The sequence below is a fragment of the Rhea americana genome, unplaced genomic scaffold, assembly GCF_003343005.1.
Source record: "Rhea americana isolate MKP2758 unplaced genomic scaffold, rheAme1 scaffold_45, whole genome shotgun sequence".
Classification (NCBI taxonomy): domain Eukaryota; kingdom Metazoa; phylum Chordata; class Aves; order Rheiformes; family Rheidae; genus Rhea; species Rhea americana.
The window spans coordinates 3,843,892-3,867,967 of record NW_028186590.1 but is presented as its reverse complement, the minus strand read 5'-3'; the positions used below and the strand labels follow the sequence as shown (position 1 = coordinate 3,867,967).

The 24,076-nt window shown below is 37.1% G+C and overlaps 1 protein-coding gene across 4 annotated transcripts in view; it reads left to right on the top strand.

Moving 5' to 3' along the window:
- Nucleotides 1-24,076, top strand: part of COL12A1 (collagen type XII alpha 1 chain) — a 104,658-nt gene that overhangs the window by 9,968 nt on the left and 70,614 nt on the right. For all 4 annotated transcript variants that reach the window (XM_085316051.1, XM_085316052.1, XM_085316053.1 and 1 more), the window contains 11 exons: nt 1,394-1,510; nt 2,227-2,370; nt 3,223-3,279; nt 3,985-4,248; nt 4,362-4,526; nt 4,987-5,160; nt 5,975-6,265; nt 6,454-7,056; nt 8,491-8,763; nt 11,089-11,361; nt 13,789-14,061. In XM_085316051.1, the coding sequence (XP_085172177.1) occupies nt 1,394-1,510; nt 2,227-2,370; nt 3,223-3,279; nt 3,985-4,248; nt 4,362-4,526; nt 4,987-5,160; nt 5,975-6,265; nt 6,454-7,056; nt 8,491-8,763; nt 11,089-11,361; nt 13,789-14,061 (2,634 nt within the window). The remainder of the gene's footprint in view (nt 1-1,393; nt 1,511-2,226; nt 2,371-3,222; nt 3,280-3,984; nt 4,249-4,361; nt 4,527-4,986; nt 5,161-5,974; nt 6,266-6,453; nt 7,057-8,490; nt 8,764-11,088; nt 11,362-13,788; nt 14,062-24,076) is intronic.

The following is a 24,076-nucleotide window of genomic DNA, read 5'->3' as shown; positions in this document are numbered from 1 at the left end:
ATCTTACTTTGTAGACCTATTTAAACAGTAATATATAATACACCTACCATGCACTGACAGTGAGTCAGTAAAATACTGCATGAATAAGCATGACAATTTTAAAAAGAGAATATCATTATAAAATATTTATGAAACGTCTTTGTGCAATGAACCTTGTACATGGAGGCTTTTGTCCATCGTGGGAAGCTAAAAAAATAATAATCAACATTTCCTGTACATATGCATGATGCTGCAAAATGGCGTTTGTAAACTATTTCTTTCTGTACTGTTCAGTTACTTCTGTCATCAGCTCCTACAAGTTTTATTTGCGGTCATTTGTTCAGATCAGTGGTGCCCTCTTTGCTGTTTTCTATAAATTCTGTGAATAAATGTCCATAAATATACTTTGATGTTGTCTTTTCATAATTAACCATTGTGTTGTATGGAACCATACTGGCATTTTATGTTAAAATGCCGCTACTAGTATGGGTACACCTGCTGCAAAGGGAACATGAAAACAAGTTTACACCTTGGAAATTGTACAGCAACTTGGTGTAAACAGGTAGAATCTTGCTTTTGTGAATTTTTGCATCAGCTCAAATATTTCCACAAATTGCAACCATTACTATGTATTAACCCCTTAATTCCTGAGCTCTTTGCAGCCATAAGCAAAGCATGTCACTTTAGTGGCTTCTAGGAACGAAGGGGTAGCACGCTCCGCATTTTGAAATAAAATGATACATCAGTATATCATTATTACTGATATACATTTTACATGTATATTCTTATCTAGACCCCAGTAGAAATTGTTTTAGTTAACATTAAGTGCTCAATCATTCTCTGTTTTCTTAAAAGTATTTTTCTCTGCCAAGTTTCTAGATTCAGTGAAATATAATTGGTAAGAAACATGACTATGCAGAGACTTAAAAAGCTGATCAATCCCTTGATGTCTGATTGAGAAGAGTACTGTGTTCTCAGTGTCCTAAGTGATCTCATGGTGTTGTAAGCAGGTTGTGATTTGGCATGCTTGTATGAATTGCACCCAGCATGTACAAAAATTCCTTTAATTGTTATGTGAAACGTTTGCATATGTGGTGATTATCTGTGAACTCATTGTACATGTATCCAAATGTGTTTTCTATTGTGCTTGATTTTGCTGGCCATTCTTGAATGTCTTGGCAACTCAAGAAACATATGTTCTGTGCTGTCCTCTGTAATGCGTATACTCTTTGATGTTTTGTCATATTTCATCAGCTTTTGTTTTACTCTTTTCCAACAACATATCTGTATATTTGTTGGAAACAAATTTATGCAAAGACAATTGTAGTAAGCTTTGCTCAACATTATTTTATTTATTCATTTGCCAAAGCTCGTTCAAACTTTTAAACATCCACCTGGTATAAATCTTTTGCAGTTAATCCACCGTCAGACTTGAATTTTACAATTATAGATGAACATAATGTTCAAATGTCATGGAAAAGGCCACCTGATGCAATAGTGGGTTACAGGATAACGGTGGTCCCTACAAATGGTGAGCTTTATCAAATTTTGTTATATTATTAAATCTTCTAAAAATATATATTTATATTTTCTTGTATCTAAGTTAGGTGTTCATGTCTTTCACAACTTTACTCTCGAGTTTGGGTAGCAGCAAAGGATGTAGGGAGCTGTGGTTGTTCGAAGTAAAGAGTTTTTCTTATCACAGCTTTTACTCTGGGGCTGCGAGTAGTTTTGGATGCTTTTCCACTGGAAGGAACAAGATGCTCTTTCTCTGTGTGCTTTCCATAAAATTAGGGAACTGTATTGCATTTCACTTGAGTACTTTTCCCAAGGGAAATGTTGCACATCAGGGAAGAAAGCAGTGATGTCACGTGTCCTCTGGTAATGGCTACGTGAGGCATCCATTATTCCATTACACTTAGAGAAATAATCAGTGTAATAGTGATACTGGATCAGAGTTGGACCATGGTTTGTTTAAGGGTAGCACATTTGGTATGTGCATGTTGGATTTCAGTTTCTTGGAATTTATTGAACACCTAATTCAGTATTTTGTTCATTATTGAAAACAGTTTAGTTTGAAGTTTAATATTTCAAAATTCATGTTTTAGGAAAGTGTATTATTCTAAAGTTGTCATTAGGTATTTAGATAGATCATTCTCTGTTGCTTTTTTCTTTGTTCATGAGAAACTTGTCATTGATGTTACTGGATTGAAGCATTGCCTTAACTCTTTTATATGTTTATTATAGATGGACCTACTAAAGAATTTACTCTTTCACCTAGTACTACCCAAACTGTTTTATCAGATCTTATACCTGATATAGAGTATGTTGTATCAATAGCTTCATATGATGAAAGAGAGGAGAGTCTACCTGTTTTTGGCCAACTGACAAGTAAGTATATGCTATAAGTTAGAAAACGAAATAACACAACTAAGCGGTCATTCATAGAACTTCACTTTGTTCCAGTTTCTTGACAAAATATTGATATGCACCTAAGATCGGATCAAATATAGCTGCAAAATCATTTTTTTCCCATTAAGCACATTTGCTGGTAGGAACAAAGATAATTTACAGAAGATAAGRGGAGACTAGCAGCCTATATAGAATTCTTCACAGGGGGCTACTAGGTTTCTTGAACTAGACCTACTTCATATAAACTGCCTCTGYTGAAGTCAAAAGGAAGACTCTCTTTGACCGCAGTAAGAAATTAATCAGATCAGATTTCTGTGCAGAAAAAAAAATAATTACTTTATCAGACAATATAAAATGACACTATATGTGTAATAAAATATAGAGTTGAAATTTATGTGGTTTATATTTAATAATTGTAGTTTAATCACAGCAGACTATCTTCTATGATACATTTTGCTTCTGACTTTGTCAGACTCAAACAACCACAGGAAAGTTACTTAAGATGAATCTCCTTTTATGTTAGACAGGGGTAGTATTGCTATTGTATCCAGGGACATTGTAATTCATTTTCAGGAGAATACTTAGAAATATATAAGTGCAGAGAAATTTTAATTATTCAATTTTTCTTTATTCTGTATTGCCTTGAATATTATGTTATTAAATTTACAAGTATAGATGATGTAGTCATAATTTGCATCTATATATTCACATTCTGAGGCTTGTCAAGTTTGTTTACCCAATTCCTTGTACACTTTTCTTCTTAGACATTAACAAATTTAACCTGTAATCTCATTTCCTCCATTAATCCTGTCTATGTTGTGCTTTGTACAGTTCAAACAGGTGGTCCAGGAATACCAGAAGAAAAGAAGATTGAGACTCAGTTACAAAGTAAGATGTTTTGTCTTTCCACTCCTCCAGTGTTTTAGATTTAGTTGAGGACTAGCTCCAAAGCCCACAAAGCTAAGTGCTGTCCCCGTGTTGCTTAGCAGTAAAGTTCTGTTAACTTTTAAAGTTATCTATGGTTAAGAAAGCTTGAGAAGGGACTGGAATGGAAAGAATTTGTAGCTGCATTGCGGGAATGAGATGCAAAGCTGGTACTGAAGCTACAAAYTTCACGTAACTGATCAACCCCATGCAACCCCATGGGGGTCCTAGTAACAAGTGGTATTGAGCTGTGGGTACAAAGCGTCGCAGAAGTACCTGTGCCGCTGCTACGGGGAGATAAAGGTGGACAGCAGAAGTGATAACAAAGTGAAATGTTCCYGAAACATCAAGCTGTTTCACAAAATTATGTGTGTGAGTTGTCATCTGCTGTGTGATAACAGATCTCGTGGAATATAGTAAAAGGTGTGTCAAAACTGAGTTCCTAAGTGACAGTTGCCTTTTGATATTGGCAGCTAAAATGCCTTTATGGGTATTTACCTAGGTGAATAGTGCTTTGCCAAGTAAAATATTTCAGATAAGAATACCAGTCTATTCAGTGTCTGTTTGTTTTGGCTTTTACATATTAAATTTCTGTCAGACATTTCTTACTGACTCGTAAGCAGGCAATTGCTCATCTGTTAATATATATATATATATTTTATGTTCCAGGATGCTCCATAAGTGCAGTGACAGATTTAGTTTTCCTGGTAGATGGTTCTTGGAGTGTAGGGAGAAATAACTTCAGATATATTGTGGACTTCATGGTTGCCCTTGTATCAGCTTTTGACATTGGGGAGGAGAAGACAAGAGTTGGAGTTGTTCAGTACAGTTCGGATACAAGAACAGAGTTCAACTTAAATCAATATTTCAGAAGAAGTGATCTTATTGATGCAATTAAAAGGATACCTTACAAAGGTGGCAATACAATGACAGGTACAAATTTCTCACATTTGTGTTTATGCAACATYTCATCTTATACTTGAAATTTGATGTAAATCCTGTTTCTTTCATATCTAGTAAAACACATCTTGTATTGTTGTTTTTAGGTGAAGCTATTGATTACCTGGTTAAAAACACCTTTACTGAGTCTGCTGGAGCAAGAAAAGGCTTTCCCAAAGTAGCAATTGTCATTACAGATGGAAAAGCTCAGGATGAAGTTGAAATTCCTGCAAGAGAGCTTCGCAACATAGGAGTTGAAGTTTTTTCTTTAGGTACATTGAGATTTTTTAATGCTTGAGTTATAAACATTCCCATAGCAGTAAGCTGCACATTTTGCAGACTGTGGGTTTTCAGATTTGCCTGAAACTCTTTCCATGTTGTATGCCTTCAAGTGGGCCCTTTGCACTCTTCTGAGCGGAGTGTTCCAGTTGTGATAAATTGATAATAATTTACATTGATAATAATTTACCATCCTCTTACATGGAGGGTAGGAAGAAACTGGCAGAGAYAGTTTGACCGTTGGCATTACTGAACATACCACATTAGTCCATAAGTTGAAGGTGTAGTATAAAACTCATTGCATTAATTTTTTTTTTTAGTTTGGTTATTGATAATGACAGAGCTGAATTCAACCCAACTTTACCCCAGGATATTCTGATACTTTAAGAATACAATCACAAATGTCTGTATTTTATGGCCACTTAAAATGATCCTGTCTACTGCAACTTTTAGGAATCAAAGCAGCAGATGCAAAAGAACTCAAGGTAATTGCATCTCAGCCTTCCCTGAAGCATGTTTTCAATGTGGCTAATTTTGATGGAATTACGGATATACAGAATGAAATTATCTTGCAAGTGTGCTCCGGTGTTGATGAACAACTTGGTGAACTGGTTAGTGGAGAAGAAGGTGAGATGCTTCATACAAATGTATTTATTGATGTCAACTTATTCAGGTACACATTTTAGGAAGCTGTCACTACTTTCTTTGCTTTATTCTGAAGTTCAATCAGTTGCCTCCTTTAGCCAGTGTAGAAAACAGGTTTCAGCATTGTACATTTAAATGTGGGAGGACAGAACATGTGACAGTGAGTGGATTTGGAAGAGCTCCATTTTTCCATAATTCCTAGGGCAACACAATGATTTTCAACGATCAGGGCCTCATACTGGCAATTTGGACACAGACTTCACTTCTATGGAAAAGATATACCAAAGGGTAAAATCCATTTGGTAAAGGGACAGAGGACGTAATCGGTTAAGAAACAAGAGTGGAAGCTGGAGAAAACATGGATGTCAAGCTTTATCATTGCAACTTTCTGTCCCTGAAAGATTCTAAGTAATTAGTTCTTTCTTGCCCAAAGTGGCAGCATGGATAACAACAGTGTCATAGTGCTCTGCCCACATCTGTACTTGTTCACACTGTCTACCACGTTCCTGTGGGTGTAGCTTTCACTTCTGCTTGAAACAGTGCATGTGCAAGACAGCTTTTCCCCTGGAACTTCTGTGACGCTCGGAAGGAGGAACACGTGCTCTATTTATATTTCTGAGCTCTCCCTGTTGCCCCATTTGGACTCACTTGTAATTTGGTTGTGTTTGTTTATGCTGAAAATACCTGTGATTTTTAATGAAGAGAAAAAATTAAAGTTTATTTCTGAAAATTTTTCAGAAATAAAAACGTGGAAGAAAATCTTTATAATTGTATTTAATATCTTGATTTCTTTCAGTGGTGGAGCCTCCTTCAAATCTAGTGGCTACTCAGATCTCCTCAAAATCTATTAGGATCACTTGGGATCCATCCACAAGCCAAGTAACTGGCTATAGGGTGCAGTTCATTCCAATGATAGCTGGTGGAAAACAACATGCGCTGAATGTGGGGCCTCAGACTACTGCTCTGAATGTAAAAGATCTCTCTCCAGACACAGAGTATCAAATTAATGTTTATGCAATGAAAGGACTGACCCCCAGTGAGCCAATAACTATAATGGAAAAAACACAGCAAGTGAARGTTCAAGTGGGTGAGTTTTTTTGTTGTTTAAACCTCTGCTGCTTGCTTTAGTATCRTACCTTTGCTAATTCTAAGAAACAACCTGAAATGGTTTATTTACTTTATAAGTACGTGGCTATTATACAGRAACTGCAGACGCAGTTGAAATGCCTTTGGTCTTGAGTACCTGTTTATAGTGGTGATTCTTTTTCTTTACAGAATGCTCACGTGGTGTGGATGTAAAAGCTGATGTTGTGTTTTTAGTGGATGGCTCCTACAGCATTGGTATCGCCAATTTTGTTAAAGTAAGAGCCTTTTTGGAAGTGTTAGTTAAAAGCTTTGAGATATCACCTCGAAAAGTACAGATAAGTCTTGTCCAGTACAGCAGAGATCCCCATATGGAGTTTTCTTTGAACAGATTCAACAGAGTGGAAGATATAATTCAGGCTATTAACACCTTCCCCTACAGAGGTGGATCTACCAACACRGGCAAAGCGATGACATATGTGAGGGAGAAAGTGTTTGTTACCAGCAAAGGATCAAGACCAAATGTTCCAAGAGTCATGATTCTTATCACTGATGGAAAATCATCAGATGCTTTTAAAGAACCTGCAGTAAAGCTGAGAGATGCCGACGTAGAAATATTTGCAGTTGGTGTGAAGGATGCAGTGCGTACAGAGTTAGAAGCAATTGCTTCACCTCCTGCTGAAACCCATGTTTACACAGTGGAAGATTTCGATGCTTTCCAGAGAATATCATTTGAACTTACACAGTCTGTCTGCCTACGGATTGAACAGGAACTAGCTGCTATAAGGAAAAAATGTAAGTAACTGCTATTACTTAGAAAAAAAAACAAAATATGCAAAGAAAATAATCCGAACCAAGTTTTTACTGTTATAGTAACATAAACCAATTGATGTTGATTAAATTGACCATATATAAATGATAATTTTAATAGATGGGGATTTGTTTCTCAGTTTCAATCATATTAAAAGTAATGAGGGAAGATTAGTGGAGAAATGGAGATGAAAAAATTGGTGCAGAAATCCTTTTTCCTCCCCTCTTAGATGTCTAGGACACTATTCGTGTGTATCAATCTGGAATGACCCCAGTGGATGTGCTCTGGTTTTACATTGCTGTAAAGGAGATTCAGTTAAATTTTGATGAGTAAAATGGTTACTTACTAGGGTTATGCTCCCTTAGCTGTYCAAAATGAGGTAGCCTAAGCTTGTCTTTTGGAATTTTAAAAGCAATGGAGTAAAGTTGCCACCTCAGGAGGGTAATTTGATTAATTTTTAGGGTGAAATGAATGGCCCTGTGAAACTGGCCATCTGTCTTCATCGACTGCAGAGACAAGACAATTTTAGACAGCTAATGTGAGGTGAGATTAATCTCATCCTAACTGTAAAGTCTGAAATGAATTGGTGCATGAAAGTCTTCAAATGCTTCCAAATATGGTGGAGCTCAGTTAATGGTTCATATTGAAGGGATGTCGAGATGGCTAGCTTTTGGTCAGCTGAAGTTACTTATGATGAGTTGCACCCTCAGTGCCCTCCCTTGCGTTTTATAGAACACTAACACTGAATAGCCCCAGCACTGAAAACCCCACTCTCTTTAAAAATAAGCCTTTTGTTTCAGGATAGCTTTGAGGAACAAACCAGCAAAGCAGCCTTTGTTTTAGAGGGCTCAAGCAGTCTTAACATCCCCACTGTTAGGCTGACTAGGCCAACCAAAACAAGCCCAGGATGTCAGGTTTGTGTTTGTGCCTCGTGTCAAGTTCCTTGTTTCCTCTTCTAACTACATTCCTGAAAAAATACTGGGATTCACTTTGTCCTTTTCCTGATTTAGCCCTGCAAAAAAACAAGGATTCTCAGTTCCCACTRAGGGCATAATGTTATTGCTGCTCATGGGACATACAAAAGAGAAAAATCAACTTGATTATCAGATTCTAAACTAAGTTTTCACACCTCAAAAGAGCAATTTTTTAGATGATTTGCTCTCATTTAATCTAGAAATGACTGAGTTGGTGCTTCTACTTGTTGTCATATGATTTGAGGCAGCCTAGCAATGATCTTCATGAAATTTGATAGCTATAAGCAAGTATAGAAAACAACTACTGTTACACGTACAAAAAAACCCTATTCAATCAGAATAAATCAAATAATTGAGGGACACATTTGGCTTATTTTAGAGGTTTTGTGTTAAAAAAATATTCTGGCAAGTGTGCCTGATCTGTGCGTTTTTATTTCCATACAGCTTACATACCTGCAAAGAATATGGTCTTTTCTGATGTAACATCTGACAGTTTCAAAGTGAGCTGGTCTCCAGCTGGATCTGAGGTTTTGTCTTATCTCATTAAATATAAAGTAGCTGTTGGTGGAGATGAATTTGTTGTCTCGGTACCAGCTGCAAGCACTAGCTCAGTTCTCACCAACTTACTGCCTGAGACTACTTATGCAGTCAGTGTGATTGCTGAGTATGAAGATGGTGATGGCCCTCCCTTGGATGGAGAGGAAACCACTTTAGAAGGTACGCTTCCCATTATTCACAGACACRAGCAACCCACATGTTTAAGTAAGAATTTGTTTACTTGGAGAATGTGTGTGTGTGGAACAACCACTTAGTGCTGAGAAGCTGTGCTGGTATGGGGGGTGCGAACAAACATCACTGTCTTTGAATGTGTTTAGTAAAGATACAAAATTCCAATAAAAGGCCAACATATCTTAACAGATATGTTAAGATTGGGTTTTATTTTCCCTAAAAGTTGGCTGGGTGCTGTGTTTCTCTGCGGTAGCTTCTTCTCTAATGAAATGTGACACTGTAAATAATAGACTCATTGAATGTATTAACACACATTTAATATACATTTAATAATTATGAGTCTCACACAGGAATGCATGTTAACTTTAAAACATTTAAAGTCAAGCACGTACCTGCGTAGGTTACTGTATCTACATCTGTAGCTTACATTAATAGAAATTCTGTTTTTATATACCATAGCCTTATAGGGGGCTTAGCTTTTAGTCAGCTGTTTCTCATCATTTCTTCATGGGTCTGACCCTATAACTCTTACTGATTCAAAACTTCTGTTGATGCCAGTTGAAGTTTATGTGAGCAATGCCTGTAAGTTTAAGCATGGTAGTGGGACTCCTTGATAGAGTTGCCAAGATCCACTTCTACTGATTTAAAAGAGAAAGATCACAGTAAATTTGATTTTCTATTTCAGTAGCTGGATACTCAGACCAGTCCAATTCACATTTTTTATTAGAAATCCACTTTTTTCATTATTCCATGTTGTCATTTTTGACCTGTAGTGATGTAGCAAAAGAAATAGCATGGAAATATGTTAATTGTGTTTTCCTCTTAGGATTGATAAAAATACACACTTATAAAGTAGCTTTGTTTGGATGGTAACTTTGGAAGATAAAGATTTTGCTGATGGTGTGCATATTTCCATGATTGCACCAGTGAGAATGTTTTTTGTCACACATAACTTTCCTTTAGGAAAACAGATAAATTTTTGGSTGATAAAATATGTAGGGACAAGAGAAGGAACAGCTTTAATAAAAATAATCAGTATTCCTATGTTGTAACTGCTACATTAAATAACATTAAATAATAGTCAGCATCTTGATCAACCAAGATTTCATCAATCTGAATCTGTTTGAGAAGACCAGCTTCTAAAATCATGTAAATGTCAGCATCTCTCCGTGCAGATCTGGCTAATGATTTGGGCAAGACAGCCTTCTTGACAACTAACTTTGGCTTTAGGCTTTTGATGAGTTCTAAAACCAGTATTATGGTTGTGAGCAATGGAAAACAAAATTCTTTTCTTTAAAACTGGGATTATTAATTGCTCCACTTTTAAAAGGTCTGCAAAGAACACCAAAGAATAATGTTTCTGGCGTATGATATTCCAACTTAATACTTTATGTAAATAGGAACTATGAAAACCAAAACTTTYTTTTTGCCTAAATGATAATACTGCTTTGTAATACATTTGATTTTGATGTATGCGCGAGGATTTAAATCCTGCTTTGGTGTGCCCATTGAGTTCATATGAAATGACCTGACCTGTAGTTATGTTTTCTGTCAAGGAGCAGGGTAGGTTAACTATTACACCATAATTTTTTCATGCCCTCTGGGATAACAAGCTATTTCTTGTCTTTAAGGTGGAGACTTTATTCAGAATTCTTTTTTTAAAGTCATATTGCAATTAATGTATTTTGATTGGGAAAACTTAAAGAAAAGAAATTACTTTGGAAGGCTTTTTTTCCCTGTTGTGTTTACCTTAGCTGTTTCTTTAAAATTGGAGGGTTGCCTGTGTGCAGTCAGATGCATCTGACAACTGTTTATAAACGGAGATGATGCAGAAGCAAATGGCCACAACAGTGAAACCTATAAGATTTCCTGTGTTAAGATATTTCCTCACAGGGTGCCCAGATGTCCTATATACAGTTCAGTTCTACTGTTACTGTTAAACAATATCAGACTACCAGAGCTGCAGAAGTGGTTGTATAAACTGGGATTAATGTGCTTTTGGGGACAACTGTGTTCCACTGCTGCTTGTAACTCTGGCTTTAAGTGTTCAGAAATGACTAAYAGTTTGACTTTACTTTAAAAGCAGTGGGAGGGCAGAATGATTTCCACCCCATCTCTGGTAACCAAAGCCACAGAAGGTATTTTTTGTTGGCCATCCCGAATCTGACACTGCAGAAGTACCAGTCACTTCTTAYAGTGTAAGCTGTGGTTTTAGTGATAGGAGGAGCTCGTAGAATGGTGAGAGTGGATCGCTTCAGATACTGCTTGATTGAAGGYGAATATTTACCAATTATATTTGTGTATTTTTTGTAGTTAAAGGTGCTCCTCGAAACTTAAAGATAACAGATGAAACTACTGACAGCTTTATAGTTAGCTGGACTCCGGCTCCGGGGAACGTTCTGCGGTACAGGCTTGTATAYAGACCACTTGCCGGAGGAGAAAGGAGACAAGTGACTGTCTCAGCAAATGAAAGATCAACTACTCTGCAGAACTTGATTCCAGATACACGATATGAAGTAACTGTTATTCCTGAGTATCAGTCTGGGCCTGGGAATTCGCTGAATGGATATGCAAAAACTGATGAAAGTACGTGATCAATGCTATCGAAGTGGTGTGCTGCAGAACAACTCCCTGCATGTTGACATATTCATACTGAAAAGACAATAACCCATACAGAGTCTTTTTTTGGCCTTATGCATTACCACAGCTGAACAGGGAATTACAAAATTAGTCAAGCCTAATTGAGAGGTAGTTTAAGACAATATAATTTATGAGACGTATAATATTTCCTTTTTCAATATAGTATATTGAACCTCCAGCAACTAATATGGCAAGCTAACTTGGATAACGAGTCTACCATTATGTTTAATTAATTGTTGTCATGGTTCTTCATATTGTCCATGTYATATATTATATATCTTTTAGCAAATTCAGACCCAGTTTGCACTTTATTCTGAGTGGGAAGCAAGGAATGAATGACACATTTAATTTACTAAAATTATCACTGCAGTTTTGGCTTTTGCTTAGATAGAAAACATGATGTTCTAATAGAGTATCATTCCGTCAAAGGARACTATTAACCAAGGTGATTTATTTAAAAAGTATAATACCACAGTACAAGTCACCATAAGATCCTCAGGGCTTTGACGGTATTTTATTCACTGCTTGCATTTCATCATGGGCAACTGTGACCTGGTTTTGCCTGCAGGCCACTGTAATACAAATAATAAAAACAACCTGTGCACAARATCAGCCTCAAGATCCAAAACTTCAGGGTTTCCCTGTGATACAAAAGATAGTATGTCTGAGTGGTACTTTAAAGTTTTCCCAGCACTGCTGAGGCTTCTCGTCAAGAATTGAATGTGAAGTACTGCCAAAGAATTTAATTTCTTTCTTTTACTCTGCTGTATATTTGGTGTTATGATATACAGATGCGCTCTTAAAATTCCAAAGCCTTCCCAATAGAAGATGCAYATGGACGTTTGTAGAACTGCATAGCCTTTCTTTGTCTTTTAAAGTCCATAAAAAAATCTAATTACATTATTTGTATATATGTACATATACCTTTGTTTATGCAGATAACAGATAWAATAACTTTTAAAGCTTAATGTCTTTTAAACCTGTTTAGCCATTTTCTGCTACATTTCACAGAGGGACAGTGGTCTTCAAGAGGTGACTTTTAGACATTTATTAAATTAGCCAATTAAGTTGAAAAATCTCATGCTTCATAGATGAGAAGTCCATAATGTGTGTTCATGCCATACTGAAAGAGAAAAGAAATCTGTGGAGTGCAGAGACATTATGAGTGCCCTGACCACTGGTGAAACTTCATTCAGATTTTAAATGTTATTAACAACCAGAGAAACCGTCATCAGAAAGAACTCTGGGAAACCATACTTTGTTAATTTTACTCTATTTTAGTCATTGATGGTCTTTGATTTGATTCTGCAGCCAATGACTTCAGCATGGGTCTTGGCATGTTAAAGTTGGGCATGTATTGGTATCTAAGTGTTCCAGGRGTGAACCTGTAGTTTTAATAGGAAAAATAAAGAAAGGAAAGAAAGAAAGAAAGAAAGAATGAAGAGAATGACTTTATTTGGACATGTTGACCTARGGAGAATTGGGGAAGGAATTGTACAGTCCTGAATATAGTAGAATTATACTATGCTAGTGTTAATCTGGGCAATTCAGGAATTAGTTTTTCTGCATTAAGTCAATGCAGAAAATGCACCAATGTTTTGGTAATTTTAAAAATAAATCACTTTATAAAATATCTAGTACTAATTTGCCCTGATCCAGAGAGGACTTTTTAAGAAACTGATCTCAGATGATATGAGTAAAAACTTAGTTCTATTAAGTTCTTTTGTTTTGATCTGAGTGGTTAACATGATGAGTGTTTCTTCTTTACCCAGAAGGAGTCATGCCAGTGAAATTAGTAAAGCTTGGCACTTTTTTTTTTTTTTTTTTTTTTTTTTTTTTTTTTTTTAGCAAAGAGCACTTGTAGGAGCAGGAAATATGCAATAAAAATAATAAAAATTACTAGCTTTTTAGGCCTGAATACTGCTCCTAGAAATTGCAACAATAAATGAAGATTTTTTTTTTTCTCCTAGTGGCTGCATGGTCAAATTAAAAGCAGGATGTATGTMCCTTAATTAGTTGCTTTGGCTGAATCTTTGCATTCCTTATTGAGTCAAAGCCAGTATTGACAAAAGTGGCAATAAAAACTGCAGGATATTGCACTAGATTTTATGTGTTCTTGTCAGCAGCAGATAAGAGTTTGATATATTTACTTTTATAACAAAATTAAATAGCTTTTGAATATTGTAAATTCAAAATACATTGCAAGAAGTTATTTAGTYTTTTCAGTATTTTAGTTCCTCAGCAAAACCTTTTCAGAAATTCCTTAGAAAAGGTCTGACAAGATACTATTTCTGTTACAATGCTAATAATTAAAAAACAAGAAATGAAGCTTAACTTCCACTTTTTTTTTTCAACATCTCTTTACATGTGTAGTCCGCGGAAATCCGAGAAATCTGAGAGTTTCTGATGCTACAACATCAACGATGAAGCTGTCATGGAGTGCTGCTCCTGGCAAAGTGCAGCAGTACTTTATAACGTATACACCAGTCGCAGGAGGGGAAACTAAGGAAGAGACTGTGAAAGGTGACACTACCTCTAAAGTGCTGAGGGGCTTGGACCAAGGGACTAGGTATGCGTTGACCGTGTCTGCCTTGTATGCCTCCGGAGCAGGAGATGCCCTTTCTGGAGAAGGAGAAACGCTTGAAGGTAAATCTTTGTTGTTTCTGTACAATCTTTCCTTCATTTGGTTACTGTTTAAGTAACTGCCTTGAAGTGTACTCTCTTCCTGGGATTCCTGTAGAAATAAATATGTGAATGAAAAGTAGGCATTAAGACATTCTCCTGCTGAAGAAGGGTTTTCCAAAGTTAATGCCTAGTGTGGAAAGGAGTGGGGGCCTCCACTGGTTGTGGAGGGGAGTCTAGGCATTACCACAGGCACCAGCCCAAAGTGACTGTACTTCCACAGCAGCCTCTAGGAAACATTTTTTTCTTACAACTTTCAATTTCTGGATAGTTTTAGTGGCAAAGTGTTCTTAATGTAACATTTAGTTAATGGAGATAATGTATCTTGTCTGTTTTACAACCTGCAGGGTTTCTACTGTACTGAAATGAAAGATGTTCAGGAACTGTGTTTCTGTTAGAGAAGCAACCTCTAGACTAGGCATAGGAGTAATGAAACATCTCCTGCTTCTGAATAGCAAGAGTAAGAATGTGGAACTGAACATTAACAGGACACTGGCAGGAGCGTAAGCAGGCATCAGAGATTTTCTTATAAGGTCGGGAGGCTGCCGTCGTTCTGCCTTCCCGTGGAGAGTTTCCCAGCCTTCCACGCTGTTGTTCTCTGGGAACATTCTCATTGTCATCTGTTAATTGTTAGACGAGAGGGAAAGCTGCCTGCTAGGCCATGAAAGGAAGAGCGACTACGCTGACCAGGTATGTGTTGCTGCAGTCTGGCGTTCCAGCTGAGTAGGCAAAGTGCTTGAAAACATCTTACAAATGAATTATGTTGAAATAAAACTCCTCCATTGACACTGATGGAGTTACGGTAGGTATATACTTGGCTCTTAGCTCATCTGTCAGTTTAGCTTTTTGTTTATGACGTAGGTTAAAAAAAACAAAATGGAAAATCCCTTTTAAATAGAAGATTTTAGAAAGTCCAGATTCACTCCACTAAAATTTAGGCATCTTATTCGGTTTGGGACAGTTTGAATCTTTATCTCCACCCCCCTGAGGTGATCCAGTAGATGCTGTCCAAGAGCCTTCTTCACTCTTCGTGTGGAATCTGGGGCACCGTACATCCAGGAATGCAAAAGTTTTGGTCTCAGAACAGGAAGAGGAAGGATGGAGACTTGGGCCTTGCATAGGAGTAGATAGGCTTGAGACCCAGACCTTGCTTTGTGAAATCTATGTGTATTTTACATTAGACTGCCATTGGGAAAAACAGGCCTAATAGGTACCAGAAGCATAAGCCTTCTTCCCTGCCCTCAAACCAAATGCCCTAGCTGCTAGTCTAGACACTGTCTCTCTCTTGCCTGCTTATCTCCTGACTGCAGGGCTAAGAACACTAAATCCCACGTAGACAGAGGAGCCTGACATCCCCTCTTTGTGCTGGTCTCCTGAAAATATTTTTCTCTCTATTAAAACTCTCTATTAAATTTTTCTTGGTTAGATTAAATATTAGCAAGAGTAGGTACAGATGTCAGTCATTACTCAATGATCAAAGGTAAAGGACAGGATACAAATATCAATTTGCATAATAGCAGAGGCCTAAATTATATCGTATCACGGTATTTCCTCATGGATATTCACCTTGTATTTCAGTAATGAACATTTCTGCAGTTTCATATAGTAATAAAAATAATTGAATTTGGCCATGATGTGTGCTTAAAAAAAGTTGTCTAACTAATGATATGAAAGGACCTCAGAGTATCTATTAAAATACATGTGGGCAATATTTCTCTGTATGGTACTATCTCACTGGAGGATAAGAAGACAAAACCTGTGAAGAAAAATAGACAATTAAGAATAAAAGGGTCGTACATTTGGAACTGAAGGATAATATTTAGAATTCAAAGCTAGAATAGAAGTGGAGTTGAGAAAAGAAGTCACGTTGCCTGTGAGGCTAAGATGAATGTGGTGGTGGGACTCACCTGAAAAGTTAAACAAGTCAGTGAATTGAAATCTTGATTAACCATGAGTTGAAATGACTTGTCTGGCTGGTGCTGGGAATGGGACAGTTCTTAACTCCTAGAGAAATAAACTTAGTGACAGTAATGACAAAAAAGCTATGAAAGGAAGCATAAAAAAGTATTTAGTAATTCAGATAGTTTTTCCATGAACTGTAGCTTCTGGGAAACAAAATAGTGTGGTGAATTTTTTTCATTGCCAAAAGCACTGAAGGACTGAGTACTGCAGTATTTTCCTGTATCAGGAATCCCAGAGGGGTTTATTTGATGTCTTCACCATATGAATGCTCAGCAAACCTATTCAGTCAGTGATGCCGTAGTTGCTGGCTACTTCAGTTGATCATCGTCTCAAGAGCTGGGATTGAGTTTGCCTTTCAGTCTGGGATGGTTGTTAGTTTATGGTATTGATGTGTAGTTTAAGGGAAATCAGTTTTGGCAGAGTGAACATTACAGCACTAAGAGAAAAGTGAGGAAAGACGAGCTGAGGATACGGTAGCCTCTCCAATTACTGTACAGTCAATTGGTAGGAAATGAAAAGTCTCAGCTCTCAGATGTTTGTGGCATTTCGCTGAATCACCASATGGTCCCCTGTGACTAAGGGTGTAGACAAACATTCTTGCTGCTTTCAGTAGCGATTTATTTTGCACTGGATGTAGTAAGAGAACTCACATGGTCAATTACTCTATCTAGCCAGGTTGCAAGGGTGGAGGCCTTCAGCAGAGAAAGGACAGCTAACCCCTAGGACCAGTAATTTATTAAACTACTTTAATGTTATCCACCAAAAAATATCTGCCCAGGCATTCATTGCAGGTCCTTCAGTTATTCATGTTCTTCCCAAAATATTTTGGAGCAGTTACTAATGGCTCGTTGGGGGAGTTCCTCCTCTTCCTTTACTTTGCAGCAGCACAYGGTAGTTCTGTAGTGTTTTCAGATGGCTTGCCTGTTTMAGGATGCTCAGGAGAATTAATCCAYCCAAACTCAATAATTGCTCTGTATAGTTGCTGTCATTTCCCAGCTAGGTACTCTTTGCTCCCTTTTTACTTTTCTTTTATGATAAGTCTATACTTGCCTTAATGTTTATCCTCATAAAACAAAGAGGGCAATTTTTTTCCCCAAGGAATTGTGAATAATCTCTTCTATAAAATGTTTGCATAACTATCTGGTTCAGCCCAAAGATAACACATGCCAGAGGATCAGAATTTCATAAGCTGTTCACAGACAAGGCAATATAGAAAATTTAGCAAATGAGTGATTAGAAATTGAGAGTGTTGTTCCATACGGTACAGGTAACTGTTATGCAGAGAGAATGGGTTTATTRTGCTTTTGCCCTTCTGTTGAAGGAAGAGACCTGCTTTACTTCTCCAGTAATCTAGATTTTATGGAATTTATAGTGCTAAGATCTTTTATACARCCTCTTTCAGCTGCTGACTGACTTCACTTGCAGTTTTGAAGTACCATCCAGAGGTGAAAGTTCTGGAGCTTTATATTTTGTACAGCATTAAATATAACTGCACATTAAAAATATGAGCTGTAGAAAACTCCCTGCTTTTATCCTCTCACTTTCGGAAGTATATGGTGATCCATCACTGGGCAGTTTTGATTAGAGCCCTTCTGTAAAGATGCCATGGAAAACTTTTCCTCAGACAGATTTTGTTGGCTGTGATTCCTCCCAGCACAAGGCAACTGGGGGAGCTAGACAAAACAGCACTGATCATTATTTCTAATGACATTTGATAAAGGTTGATGAACAAGAAAGAAACACCCACAGAAATGCCTTGAGGAAAAGACTCCCTGTTACCCTGAACACCCCAAACAGCCCATTTGGCTTTCATTTTTTTTGTCATAAGATCTTACCCGAATCATCATTCACTAGAAATAAAACACAGGGATAAAAGTGGTAAGGACAGGAGTGGAAATGCAACAGAGAGCTAACAGTTTTACTGTTTTTCTAATCTGTTTTCTTCTCAGAGAGGTAGTGGTAAGAGCAAGTCTGGCAAGAATTTCATTTTCTGCCCAAAGGCATGTTCTCAAATGAAAAGAACATTCTGTACATTAGCTGCTAAATARATTAACTTTTATAATTTGCAATTATTTTAAAGAAAAACAAAATCACGGTGAGATCAGGCAATTACACAGAAATGTTTGATTGTAATGAATGTCTGAAAACTTTGAAAGCTGTAAGTGTATTTTATGAGTGTCCTTCTTCTGGCAGGTATATATTTTCAGAACAACCTTRAGAAAATGTCAGTTATTGACTTTAAGGTCACATACATTAGAACTCTTCTTAAATATGAATTTCAGAGAAATTCAATGAAAAAAAAAAGCCTTTTTTTCAGAACAAGATATAATGGTCAGATTCSCATCTTGCTTGTGCTGAGAAATTTTGAAGTATTTCCAGTGGTATCAGTGAAGTTTGTGGGCTAGAATCACCGCTGATGTAAGTGGACATAGCTCTTTGGAAATAAGTGAGCCTGCTGATCTACCTTAGCAGAGATGCCATCCCATTTCATTTCTTACCTTCATACATTTTAGTGTAAACAACAAGCGGGGTAGCTTACTATATTTATGAGCTAGATTTTATAGAGAGTTATGTTGTAGCCCCTTTTCCTTGAGAAAGAGAATCTTTATGTTTGAGTGATACAGCGCCCTGACCTGCCATCCTTTTTGACAACAAGTGGTTATTTGTACTGTGAGAGTTGGGCTGCACTAAAACAATGTATTAAAGGAAAACGTTGTCATGACTGAGTCACTTTTTAGTTCCAAGTTATTTTCTGTTGTATGCATTTTTTAGAGCTTAGGTTTGAGGATTTTTTGTGTGTGGGGTGGCAGTTCTTTTTTTTTTCCTTTGGCCAGAAAATGAATACTAATCCTTGGTAAAGAAATGGTTTCTTTTTGCTGTTTCTATAGCAACATAAGAATGCTTTAGAAATGAATGACCTCCTACAGGCAGAATAACTACAAAGTCAAGTGGCATTTTCTTATAATGAAGTTTTTAGCATATCATAGAAGCTTTACGTAATATTCAAACTGYGTAGTGCTTCTTCCGTCCTGACTGAAACAAGGTCTCAGTGTCTTCAGGATATTTCATACTGTTTCATGCCTTTATAAAATGATACATTCACAAATTTTTGAGTCTGACATTTGGAAATAGCTTTTGAGAATCTTTGGAATATTGTCTTAGTTTTATGTAGGAAATGAAATATTTACCAGAAAAAGAAATCAACTCAGAGGCAGATTAAATGAATAACAAAACTACGTGTTTAGGCAGTCAAGAATAGTGGTTACCTGATTAACTGTGGAACAGATAGATAAGATATTAATGGGGTGGAATATGACCTCCTGTTGGATATGTCCTAGAGTTGGGACTCTCTGACCAAAGGGTCAGAGGCCTCTGACCAAGAGACAGAGGTCTTGGATCTGGAACTCCCCCAAAAACATAAAAGCAAGAAACCTGTTCCAACARGGTCAAGGGAGTAACTTTGGGTAACAAGTCCTTCAAAAAATTRGATTCTTCTCCACACCACTTCCACATCCTTTCCAGCACAGGATGTGTGACTGAGGGGCTGATGCTCTAGGAGCAGTCAGCTATTTTTGTGGCCCTGCAGAGAATGTATTAGCTGACCTAATCGGTTGCCCCCCTGTGATGCTAAGGAGAGTTTGACCATTGCAGTCAACATAGAGGTGATTCTGCCACCAGTCTCTGCTGGTGAGCACACTTGGATACTCCTCTGTGGTGATACAGCCTGCTGACATAACGGACATATTCCTGATGCAGTTGCAAAGAAGGCAAGACTCAGGCCATAAATTTTTGGTGTCTTCAGGATAGAAACTCTCCCTTCAAGAGAGGACTCATTTATTTAGTTGATTCTGATCTTTCAGGATACTAGCTTAGATCAATCCTGTGTTTAACTTGAATGAAGTATGGTCATGGGAGTATGAAGTTTAAAGCTGCAGATTAATCATCTTGAAAGCTGGGTTATGAGCATATACAGAAAACTGTTAAAACTTTGGGCCCAGACTGAATGTATACTGACATCAGCTGGAGTTGTGTAAATGTTTCTGAAGAAAAAGACAAATTTGATTTTTATGAATGTCAACATTTTAATTTTAGCTGATTCACAGCCTTGTGTTCAGTGATAACAGTGATTGCTGGAGAGCTATTGGAAGTGAGCCAAGTGAGCATAGGAAAACTACTTTAATGTGATAYTGTGTCTCTGGCATGCTGTAATGCAAAAACTTGATATGGAAACAGGACGCTTGTGAAGGTCCAGAACTGAGTGTAAGAGCACCTGTCTGAAAGTCACTAAATTAGCTTTTCTGGGAGTGTGACTGCACTAAATGATGGTAGAGATATACAAGTTATTGTAAACAGATTGCAATTCTGAGCCAAAGATTACTAAAGAGAATCTGATAGCCTGAAAGAGGTGACTGTCTTGTTTGCCTGCGCAGTGGTTTGACTTGTCTTTGCAAGAGCTTTGTGTCATTGCATACATACTCACCAAGGCTTATGGCTGTGCTTACACCAGTTGGTTTGGTACTCCAGAGCATCGTACTGGATAATTTTCAAAAAAAAGAGCTGCTTCCTCACATGCTGGTCACATGGGGGCTATCTGAAGWGATAGGCATACTTTAGCTTCCATTCCAAGTCAGAAAAAGTAGGATTCTTCTGAATGTTAACCACTTGCCAAGCAGCCAGCTGGCACTTTTCTTTCTTACAATGGGCATTGTCTTTCCACTTTCCATACCCATCCTGTTTAAATAAGCAGGCAAGAAGCAGATTGCAACAGAAGCAGAAATGCAACAAGCGTTTCTGAACATGTGCACGAAAGAGCAGAGTGATGGCAATATGTATTACAGTAGTAGAGATTCTGTGATACATAGGCAAGGTAACGAGGTATTTTACAGGTCTTCAGTTTAAATCCAAAGGAAAAATGTCTCTTAGGTTTAATTGTATGCTTGCTAGTCACTGCTAATACAGTTAAACCTGTATTATTTTGGAGCTTACCTACATTTCTTGACTCTTCGTAGCTTAGATGGTACTTGATGGAATTCTAATAGTTAAGGAGTCACAATTTGTCTGCATCTTAAACACAGCTGCTCTCCTAGTATAAAAACACTTGTGAGAGGTTCTAGGGAGCAGAAAAAAGCTGTCAGTGAACTTCCACCTCACACAAGAGGTGCCAATCAAGTTAGTGTGTTATGTTAAAGAAGTGTTTTCTGTTGCAGTGTAACATATAAAAAGTCTAATTTCCCTTAGTAGATAAGTTGTCTTGTCAGCAGTTTCCAACTATTTGAAGTCAAAAATTTCCATTTAGTTCTAGTGGTTTGGTTGGATTCCCAGTCCCTTTTCCCTCTCTTACCTTGCCTTATAAAAAGCCATATTTAGTTCCAAAGGATATTTTTTTCAGAACTACTGTATTATGATAACTGGCGTACATTACAGTCCATTCCAAACAAATTACTTTCCTCTGTTTTTTAATGGGCTCAATAATGACTTAATCAATAATGGTTTTAAATACGCGGTTATTTTTGCAGTGTTTCCAGCATATATCATTAGCTGTAGTGTCCAAGGGTAGACTTGCAAAGAATTGCGCTGTGGTAGCAGATAGTTTAATGCTGAAATCATGTTGTGGCAGAGCCATGTTTTAAAGTAGCCAAAATAAGTGACTTGTATATTTATATTACATTAAAATATGGAAAGAAAGTTTTTTATTGTGAGACATCTGTGCATTCTATCAACTTAAGTTTTCCATATTTTTTCCATTTGCATTGCCTTTTTTATATACATACATATATATGAAAATGCCAAGATTTGGGAGTAGAAGCTTAAGAGTAGACAGAAAAATTGGTGTAATTTACTTTTGAAGACAAATCCTTTTTCAGGYTTCCAGGAAAATTGGTCTTTAGAGTTAAGATTCTGCCATGGCTTTCATTTAACACAGTCATTGAATTCAGTGAGCCTGCATGAAGCAAAAGCAGAGTTGGGCCTTTTAACTATAGATTTTTCACTATGTATAACTGATCTTTTTGTAAAATTATAAATAATATAACTTACCAAAACCCTATGTCTGACAATCTTTTTGTGAAAAGAAGATACCATAAATTGTGCTAATTTATATTGTCAGGGTGAAAAATCAGTGTGAAGAGTAAAATCGTAAGAACTGATGTAAAAGTTCCAGAAAAACTTCATGAGATACCACAGGATTTTGGATTAGATTAAAAAGCTGAACAGATCAGAAAGCAATTCTATTACAAGCTCTATTAGCTATATTTGATAGGGTCAGCTAGATGATTAGGGATGCCCTCTGATTGTGTAATCTGTGAATGTAATGAATCTTTGTTTTATTGCCATTGCTGTTGCAATGGGTTGATGCTAATTTCTATTCATCATTAAATCAAGTGGGATTCACTGTCTCAGATTTAATGAGGTCATGCTGCAACATGATCCTTTCAAAATGAAGCCTTTATACTGGTAGTCCTAATCGTTCCAGTGGTATGAAAGTTGTAGATTTGTGGTGGAGGTGAAAGATGAATATGAAAACTGGAACAGAGTATCTGACTTTGGACAATTTATGGCTTTTAATCTTGGATTGAAACTGCTCCAGGCCTCTGGAACTAGTGGCATCTGTGCCYGAGATGAGCCTGAGCAGTAGAAGTTGGTTAGGTACTGAATTTCTGTCCAAAGAATTTTGAATCAGGTCCTATGGTTGCTGTAGTATAATACAGAGATACATTTTTATCAGTGCGAGTGGAATTTAACTGTGATGCCATAAGACCACCTCAGGTGTTTAGGTCCTCATGCTGAGCACTTTCTCAGGAATGTCATGTGCAGGAAGAAAGGCCACAGAGCATGCACACCAAAAAAAACAAGTGTTTTTTATGTGGATATGGATCTGGTTTTGTATGTGCCTTTGGCAAATTTTGCTACAGTGAGGCCATTGYGTTACAACCAACAGTCGGTGCTCCTTTCCTGCCAGCAAAAGCCAGCCACTGTAACAGGGAAAGTGGAACATATGTTATAAGTGTATTTAAACATTAAACAGAGGTACTGCTATTTTTGCACTGCTTTCTACCAGTAAGTGCCATTTTAAAGCAGTGGAATTGTTGTGATGTGTTAGATGAGACTCGCTAATCCAGCTGACAGCTTCTGTGATGAGCTGCATCCTTCATTCCAGGTTGGTTAGAGCTACCTATAGGAAGGAAAGAGATGAAAGTCTTGCTATGGTAAAGGTGGGGATGGTGCTGCATGTTGTAAGCACGTGGCACATCAGCTGTAAACAGGTAGAATTAAATAGCTGATGGAGATGAGTGAGGTTGCTAGGGCAGCAGCCAGACACATAGTTCTTGTATGCTGGAAAGACCACAGCTGAAAACAGCAGCACATCTTGCCTGAGTGATATATGATATGGGGAAAAAAACGTGCTGTTCTTAMTTTGGGATTAGAGAATAAGGTGACATGAGAATGGCAAAGGTGCACTAAAACCAACTAGAATGACTTTATTATTATTCCTGAAGCATTCAGTCAGCTTTGCCCTCAAGTATGCTCTCAGAGGCAGAAATTCTGTTGGTCACAATTAGACTCTTCTTTTTTTTTCCTTCACAAACAAGCCAAATATATAAATATTTGAATTTATTTCGTGTTCATCAGTAGACTATGGCTTATTCTTGTTAACTACAAAAATTTCTCCTTCAGTAGTGGAAAAAAAACTTTAAAATTGTCTAAAGGATCCCATGGTATACAGATTTCCGTATATAAATATGAGTACTGCTATTTGTGGAGGACATACATATAAAGACATGTGGTATAAGAATAGTATAAAATAATGAGATCCTCAGAGAACTTGAAAGTACTGTGTTCACTCAGATACAAGTCTTCTTTACTTGTGCCCATTGTAAGGGATAGGWTTATTTATAGTTTAACTACAAATAAGTGTTTTGCTGGATGAAGCCTTCAGTTTTCTCCTGGAACTACAAATATATTTCACTGGAACTAGTGTTGATATGAAAAGTTTATTCCACTCTTATGATCATTTGCT